Source organism: Monopterus albus, unplaced genomic scaffold (assembly GCF_001952655.1).
Source record: "Monopterus albus unplaced genomic scaffold, M_albus_1.0 scaffold193.1, whole genome shotgun sequence".
In the NCBI taxonomy this organism is placed as follows: domain Eukaryota; kingdom Metazoa; phylum Chordata; class Actinopteri; order Synbranchiformes; family Synbranchidae; genus Monopterus; species Monopterus albus.
This window is the reverse complement of record NW_018128073.1, coordinates 334117-343202: the sequence shown is the minus strand read 5'-3', so window position 1 is coordinate 343202 and position 9086 is coordinate 334117. Positions and strand designations below refer to the sequence as shown.

Sequence of the window (9086 nt, the reverse complement as noted above, 5' to 3'; positions counted from 1 at the left end):
GTGTTCCCCAAGTCGCTTTGTGTTTAGGTCCTTATACAGTATGTGCCATGTGTGTGACAGTAACAGTCAAGTAGTGTCACAGTCTCATTGCCCTCGACTTTACAATAGTTCTGTTGAGAAACTCGAATGTGGGCCTTGCTCATTCTGTGACCTCTGTACTGATCCGCTGGAGGGGCAGGTCAGCGTTTCACTGCTGGCAACAGCCGAGCATCCTGCACAAGGATTCTGCAGCCGGGCAGATGCTGCTGTCATAGAACCTGAACCCTGAGCTTCTGTTTGAAGGTCTGTCTCTTAATGTGGCCATCCCACTGAAAAAAACTGCTTCAGTGATTCCTCCGACCAGAAGGCATTTGTTAGAGCAGGAGGCAGTGACAGCACTGAGCTGTTGTCCAACAAGCTCCCGGCTAACTAGCGGTTCTATATTTTGTCTTTCAGACTGCACTTAGCAACAAAAATGCAGGTTTATTAGCAGCTGACTTTGTTGTTGTTAATGCTGGAGCTGTCTCGTGAATGCAGCAGGTTATTAGTGGCTAAAAGCTGCCAACTGTTTTTTGGCAGAAATACCAGACTTGGATCCCACACACAAAGTTATCAGTTGATCATGTGGCCAGGCACAATCTGCCCACAAACATCCAGTCCACGCTGAACTTTGAAGGTACCCAACTACCACAGTGACAAACACACAGGAGGAAACAGCTTCACAGACTGCAACTCTGGTCTTCTTCAGCTGTTTATGCTTGTGTTGAAACGGCTCAGTATCAAACTAGCCAACACCAAATAAGGCCTGTTATCAAGAACAGGACCTGACTCCAGAAATATTCAGTATCCACCTGTAGATTTGGTCACTTGAGTTTAGAATCCACACACGGGATAAACCGGTGTTTAATCTGGAGATTAGACAGATTCCGTCCATTAAAGCCAGGATCAGACACAAGACATTAAATTAATGGGGGAAACTTGTACTGTATGGTACATACCAGTCCCCACCACAGAGCATCAGCATAGGTGTCAAAATCCTGCGGTTCGGTCCGAGCTGTGGGGTTTTCATGGTTGGACGTGTTCACGGAGACGTCGTCCTTCTCCACCAGGTAGACCAGGAAGGACGCCAGGATGAGAGACAGGAAGCCAATGTACCACGCTGTGATCAGTTCCTGCAGAAATGCACAGAAAGCATAAGCTGAAACAGACTAATTTAGTTCCACTGACACGGAACAGCCTCACACAGGTTTCACATGTTGCATGGACATCAACATGTTTTCCACATGTGCTGTTTTTCCCCATATCATAGGTCTCTGAAACACCTTCATATGTAAAGGTGTCTTTTTCTGGGAACATGAAGCAGTTTTCTCTAGTTTCATCCATGGACAATGTAGCTGCTGGCAGCAGTAGAAACTCTAGCTATATTTTAAAAATCATATTTTAAATCCATTATGCTCCTCCTCTCCCTGCAGCTGTACCTGCACTTTTTAAACGATGCATCTGGGCTCCCAGCAATGACACAACGTGTATTTTGTAGTTGGTCAAAGGCAGTAGTACTAAGGCGCATCAGGTCCTACCTTGCTGTGGGCATAGATGGCAGAGCCCAGCAGTTTCCAGGTCCCTCCTCTCCGGTCCATGCGCAGCATCCGCAGAATCTGCAGGAAGCGCAGGCTGCGCAGGGACGTGGCCAACACGTTACCCTGGTTCCGCACCGCCACCACCGGCACCGAGGCAATCAACACAAAGATGTCTGAGACAGAAAAGATCCTCTGTGAGGTTTTACTCCAAACCTCAGTGTCTTGGGTCAGACTCAAGAAATGTTCTTTGTGAGATGAGGAATAACTTGTAGAATTAGCTCCTAACACACACTGAACAGAAGAGATGGTAATGAAATGCAGTTAAAAAGATTTGGCTGGCAGCAGCCAAGTGGATGTTTTCATTCAAACTTACCTTCACACATTCCCTCTAGCTGTGTTACACATGTTCATAATGCAGCCAGATCATAGTGATGCTCTGGTTAGGGCTGGTTTCCAAACATACCACATACAGACAGTGACAGATGAGAGGAAACCCCTGACTGAGTTGAAATCCAAACAGCAGGGGTCACTGATTCACCAGCTGATCATTGTCTTGATGATCTGATTGATCTTTTTACTCCGAGAATGTCAAACACTGTAGAAACCACATGTTTGGTCCTCACATGCTCATCACTGTCCCAGTGTACTGCCGACACAGCTCGACAAAGGTGACAAGTGACTCTTTTCAACACTAACGAGGTCACTGGTTTGTGTGGAACAGACTGTACCGAGTATAAACACGGCATAATGTCAACACATGTATATCAGAATACTACACTCCCCATATGCATGACAGTGACCATACTGGACAGGATCTGCGGGGACTGGAAACTTTAACTGTGGCCTTCATGCTCACGTGATTACACCTCCTCACCTAAAATGCACAGGGGCTTGCGAGCGAACTTCAGCCTCCCCCTCCATCCTTTGTAGCGACAGCAGCATCCTGCTGCCCAGATCCTCAGTGCAAACTCTGCTCCGAAGATGAAGATGGCGAAGGTTTCCTGCACGGGCAAATCAAAAAGCTGATTTTAATTATAACCATTATACATGCCATGTCACATTTACCTCGTTGTCCTTAATGCACATATAACAAGTGGAAAATTCTCCACATGAGAATGTTGCTCCACACAATTGTAGAGAAACAGAAAACAATTTATATTTATCATTTCAAATAGATGCCAAACCCTAAACAAGATGCTTCAGTTAACCAGTGCAAGAGAACCTAAAGCACAAAGTACATGCAGCAGAAAAAGTAGATTTTTAAAAATGTTTTTCTTTGACCTCTTCAGCCCCTTCTTATTATTCACTACACACAGTTGACCACTGTCCAAATGCTCAGAAATTAATTTTAAATTCCAGTAGAAACCCCAAAGATTTCAAAGATACCAAATATGTTGGGCACAGGTTTGGAGGAATGTGTACGAAATGACTGCCAAGACATGTAAAAGTAGTTGAATTTTGTGTAATGGTGCAGCCATAAAAACACGGAGCCACTCAGTGTAAACATCACCTCAGACTCTGGAATAAGGTGGATTTAATGGAAATCCAGGGGAAAACTAGATGCTAAGCGGTTAAAGCTCTTTACAAGGCAACAAAAAGAGACAGTTCAACACAAAACGAACATCCACCAGTATGTGATCTCACCAGTATGACCAGCCAGTGTGCAGACACCTTCTCGTGTTCCTTGAATGTCGTCAGTATGGCCAGGATCAAACAGCCCAGAACGATCAAAAACCTGCAGAGACACACAGCAGCAAACACATCAGAACACACAGCAGCAGAGGACACACACACATTCAAATTCAGACAACTTTATTGTCCAGCTTTGTTGGCATAAGGGTAGAAGTGTCTCTTCGGCTTGCATAACACACAGTTCCATCACAGCCAACACTATCAGAAGTTAAAAATCGGGGGGTTGGGGTCAGGGACAGGCCAATCAGACGGATCGCCTCCACACTTCATGAAGGACGAGGCAGTCAGACAACAGCTCTGCATGCTAACACGAATATGAGAGAAAGTACAAGTGTGCATGAGGATTAATAACTAAAGCAGGTCACTGAACACATTCCAATCTGTGTAGTTTGCCTCCCACCACCCTCTATAAGGCAGTGACTCAACCTCACCACTAGAGAGAGACACATCTCTGCGCTTAACTTCCAACAAGACAACAACAAGCTGCAGCAGGACAAGCACAGTCATGTTTGGCCTCTGCTCTGAGGAAACCTGCATTACTCTTCATCTCCTTTGGCACATATAACTCAAAGTAAAGGCACTTTGTCCCGACACTGTAAACGCCACTTCTGATCAGATGTTTTGTATATCTGTATAACCAACTGGAGGCATAATCCAGGCACGATATACACACTACTCAGCTATACAACAGTGATGCCATATGGAATTCCAGTTGTTATAAAGGAAACTAAAATGATTTTGTGTAGGCTTACACAGGAATTTTAAGTTCCCATTGTTGTTTGTTTCTTAATTGTGTTCTGACACCACCCCGGAGCCCTGGGACTCGGCTAACGACTTGTGCTGCTTGTGAAGTGGCTGGAGATGAAAGGTGAAATACAGGGGGGCAGACCTGCATAACATTTTCATTATTGTTTTGTTAATCAGCAAGTTGTGGCTGAGACAAACCGCACTTGCTGGTCGGGTGGAGTCAGAGAAATCTTCATTCTAGCAGACCTGTTGTCAGGAGGGTTCGCAGCAATCTGTAGTCTGTGTACATATAAAAACAGTGGACCACCGACTGCTCTGCCCTTTAGCCGCCTTCTTGAAGCCTCCACCCTTTTCTCACTGAGTCCTAAATCATTCATGGCCTGTTGTGTGGCCATTAGTGTTGACATTTCACAGAAGTTTCTGAAGTGCACAACTATAGCAACATGAATATTTCACATCCAAATGGTTTGGACAGTTGGACGTAGCTCATCTGTTTTAACAAGTAACCAGATTTCCTGTTCCCTAAATTAAATCGGAGCATTTCTCCTGAAAGTTATCCAGAGGACAGAGACGATCCTGGAGTGAGCGGAGGAGGTTGACGTTAACTCAACATGATCCAGCAGATACCGCTCTGCAAGTCGGCTTCCTGTAGTTTGTTCTGTGAAGCACACAGAGTGAAATGCTTTGGACACATCCAAGAGGAGCAGGAAGGAAATCAAAGTGTGAATCTGGATCTTTAACAATTAAGATGTGAGGCTCAAGTTGCACGCACACAGCTTTAATGAACTTTTTTCCAGGAATTTAGCTTCTAGGTTAAATACAAAGATTGAAATGGAGAAATGAATATAAACCCTGGAACACAAACCAGAGTCAGTCTGGGTTATGTCCCTGGTAGTTTTCTAAGCAAACTCAACACAGCTACACAAACAGCGTTTTCAGGTGTCTTGTCGAGGTCCAGTCTCAAGTCAGTGCCTCGGGTAAAGTTTCAAGTACGTGCAGGAAATCCAAGACAAATTCTTCAAAGTCTTCATAAGCAAACCCGTCTCTGAATCTCGACATATGTCAGTAGAGCTGTTAGACCAAATATGATTAAACATATAAGGTGTGAGGCTCCACACGAGGCGGTACATGAGGTCTGTGCGATGGTGTCCTTTTGTGTTTTTATTGGCCAAAAATATTTATATATACAAATATCTGAGCTGATAAATGCTCCGCGGCAGCCACCAGCTAGTCTCTGACAGTGTCTGTGCTCTGTTTCTCTGCAAACAGCTGAAAAGGACTGTATGTGAACAGTGAGAGTGAACCACAACAGGAAAGCTGTGGTTTCATACACTCCTACTGTAAAATATTGTTGAAAACCATTTTCACTTGGTGTTTTTATCTGCAATCTATCAAAGGTCATGTGTCAGGAGTGGCAAGCGCCCACCTGTAGTGCACCCTCTCTCTCTGGACTGAAAGCTTCTCTCGCTCTTCTTTAATCCACGTTCCCTTCGTCGGCCCAGGGGAGGCCAAGCCCTGAGACTCCCCAGGTCAGACAGCACCCCTGAGGATTCCTAACAACCAATTTGCCTGTGAGATTCAATGAAGAGAGCGCAGATGATGCAACTCTGACAGTTAATTTGCTTGGCGATATGCAAACACCGGTGGGAAAGAACAGCAACTGTTAATGAGCACAGTCCCAAGGATGGGATGAGTGATCTTTTCTCTGCCAAGGATTTGAGGAGAGGTTCATAAGCAACTTAACGCTGCGATGACAATCACAAGAAAATAGAGTTGATCAGGCCTGAACGCTCACTACAGTCTGACAGTAGCAGTTCTCTTATTGACTGGCATGTCTCAGAGAATTTTATGAGCCGGAATAAACACAGTGTCTGCAACTTGGCCTCAAGGAAAAATCTGATTTACAGCATGTGAAAGTCAAATAAAAAGCTTGTTCCACAAAGAGATCAAATCCTATAATCCAGCTTCTGTCGGGCTCCTCACTAAATGCAGCAGCACAGCTTCACTTTAACCTGAACTGATTTATCTGATGACCTCAAACACACACACACATAGAAGCAGGGCCAGGTGACGGTGGATTATATTCCACTGTTATATCAGACGTCAACGATGGAAAAGGCTAAAGCATCAGTGTGCCAGTTTCTATCTCCCAGGCCCTGACAGGCCTGATTTACTGTTGCCAGGCAGCTTTCCACTTATTGCAAAAGGTGAGGGAATGAAGTGGTAAACTGGGTCTAAATGGATGGACTCAACACACAGGTCTCCTGAGGGTTGTTATTTTCTTTCCATCGGCGTGACAGATTACAAGGCAGAATATGCCAGCACGTTTTGTTGATACTACTTCGGAGAAAACAACATGCTACTTTCTGCTGCACAGCACAATCCTGGGTGAAACATTCATTACAGGTCAGCTAGCAGACTGAGCAACTTCTCACACTGTGTTCAGGTGAATAACTGTCAACCCGGGCAGGAAGTCAGCCCTGCGGGTGTTTGACAGTGAGGAGCCCATACTGAGAGCGATGGACGTCTCCTCCAGCAGCTGCCTCGCCCTCCTCCTCCTCAGTGAGAGGACGACACTGAGGAGGTGACTGGGATTTGCTAATTATGCAGAACAGCAGAGCCCTGGATGTGTGTGTGTGCGACAGCTTCATCGACATACAAACATGCTGAAGTGGAGTCCTGCTGCTGAGCTGCACATCACAACCACTCTGATTACAGTGTCTGTTTTTATTTTATTACACGAGCCTCTATTTAAAGATGTATGTTTACCTACTGTATAAAATAAATACATCAGATCACAACAAGCTGTCTGTCAGTCCTTCTAACAGACCCCGGAGAGCTGCATCACTTCCCTGCCCCACCGGCTCCACTGATTGGTTTGCATATGACCGTCTAGTCACAGACCCCAGTGAGGATGAGAAGGGTCTTTACTGTTTAAACAACACATTCACTTCCTTCTCCAAATGCTGGGAAACACAAACCCTCCAAGTTATGACACCAAACATCACTGAAGATGTCAGCATTTGTTTTGCCAACAAAAACACACCAATGACCAGCTGGTTGCTCCTGATGACGAGTCAGATGGGTGCATTCTTTGCACACAATGAACACCTGAACCTAGTTTCAGATATTCCACTTTAGACCAAACTGACATGGCCACATAGTCTGTAGAGCCCGAAATGGAGCAGAAGTCACACTAAACACCATTTTACTTTGCAGTATTACAGATCTGAAATATACTGTATATAGTACTTGGTATATTATGTAATACAGAATGATATCGTGTTATGCAAATGCTGGTTTTTAGCTTCCCTCCATTATAAGTTTATGCATCGAGCTTTTTGACTTAATGAAACTACTGACTGTTCTTATTAACTGCTGATTGTTAACAGCCACAAACTAAACTGCCACTGTAGAGACATGAACATTTCCTCTGTACATGACAGTTCATGTCAAAGTATGTGCAACAAGGCCAGGAGAGTGTAAACAGACAGCTCAACTTTTCTGATCGGCTCCCTTTGTGGGACTGCTCCCTCCCTGACTGATGTTGGAGGACAGGTAATTAGTTGAACTAATCTGATTCATTAGAGACAATTACACAACATTTGTTAATTGGGCACCACAGCATCGGAGAGTTTCCTCAAGGAACTGCAGAGTAAATAAGTTTCAGGGAGAGTCCTGATGAGGCTGTTTCCTCACTGAGACACCTGCTGAAGTCCGGTGTGGAGTTTTAACAGCTGTTGGGTGATAAAGCTTCCTGTCTTCAGAATGAGCCAATCAGATGGCTTCTCGCTGTCCCACCATGAAGTCATCTGTGTCCCCATGGCCTCATGGGACCAAACTCGGTATTGGAAGAGATCACAGACGCTCTCTTTTAATCTCCCCTTCTGTGCAGACTTCTGGGAGTCCAGAGCACTTCTCTGTGGCGTGAACGACGACGTCATTCAGCTAAAAACTGCAGCTCGGTTTTAGCAGCAGATTAAAGATTTCACGCTGTGCTCATTTTCAAAGACAATCACATGAGCTGGAGGAGGGGTAAATGAATATCTGTAGCCGTCATTTACACAGAAAAGCCTGTAAGAGATTACACACGTTGTGCCTTAAAATACATACATTATTAAATAATGCATCATGGAAACAACTAGCTTTAAAGACAATCTAATATCAGTCTACGGCCACACAACAAATTGACACAGCAGCAGCCACAAAGCAAATTTCCTGCTTCACTGACATGAACTAAATAAACCATATACAGCTCATTTGCAGCACATAACATTGTGAAGGAAACGTAACTGCAACCAAATAGAAAACTGTTCATGGTGTATTGAGTTTTCTGCCAAACTATCTGATCTTGCACTACATCCACTTGCAGTGGCTCCAGCACCATTAAATGTTTTAAGGTCATGCTTTGACATGGGCAGCACTTGGTAAAGGTCAGAAAAAGATGCTGCTCTGACTCTGGTTTAATACAAAAGACGTTCAACATGATCATTTACATTTAACCAAAACCACCATCTTCCCCCAGCCTTGTCCAGACTCTGGATATGAAGCACCTCCTGGTGACTCCTCTGCTCCACCACTGAGTACCACGATTACAGCCGGGTGGACATCCTAAGGTAGAAGGCAGCTAGACGCAACAGAGACCCCACACACAGGTTTTTATTTCCACGTCTTAAAGATCAGACAACATGAAACGCTAATGCTCCAAACTTCAGATTCTTCCAGCAGATGCGGGTCTATCAGCTGTTTTAAATCACTGTGACCTTTCCCTCAGTTTTCCTCTGCAGAGGAAACTGATGTGCTCGGCTGACCTCGCCCTTTGGGGAGTTAAGGATCAGATCTCAAATCATGAGGACTTAGATTTTTAGGCTGTATAACTAGGGTCATTTCAAAGCGCATGAGGTTCAGTAATGCCTTTCAGCCTCTTTGCTAATGGATGGAAAGATGACTTGTAGACAAATGTGACTGCCAGTAAAATCAAAATGCTTCTGAACTGAAGCAGAACCAGGACACAGAGAATTGGAGAGATAGACAAAGGGAAGAAAATACTAACAAGCACAGTGGAAATTACTGTGGTGCATTAAAAGTATT

The 9086-nt window shown here is 44.5% G+C and overlaps 1 protein-coding gene across 3 annotated transcripts in view; it reads right to left on the bottom strand.

Annotated features, from left to right (window-relative positions):
- The window catches only part of kcnq3 (potassium voltage-gated channel, KQT-like subfamily, member 3), a 74506-nt gene that overhangs the window by 11836 nt on the left and 53584 nt on the right, over positions 1 to 9086 (bottom strand). For all 3 annotated transcript variants that reach the window (XM_020617693.1, XM_020617694.1, XM_020617692.1), the window contains 4 exons: positions 3201 to 3291; positions 2431 to 2557; positions 1557 to 1729; positions 978 to 1151 (listed from right to left, as the gene is read on the bottom strand). In XM_020617693.1, coding sequence (XP_020473349.1) covers positions 978 to 1151; positions 1557 to 1729; positions 2431 to 2557; positions 3201 to 3291 — 565 coding nt within the window. The remainder of the gene's footprint in view (positions 1 to 977; positions 1152 to 1556; positions 1730 to 2430; positions 2558 to 3200; positions 3292 to 9086) is intronic.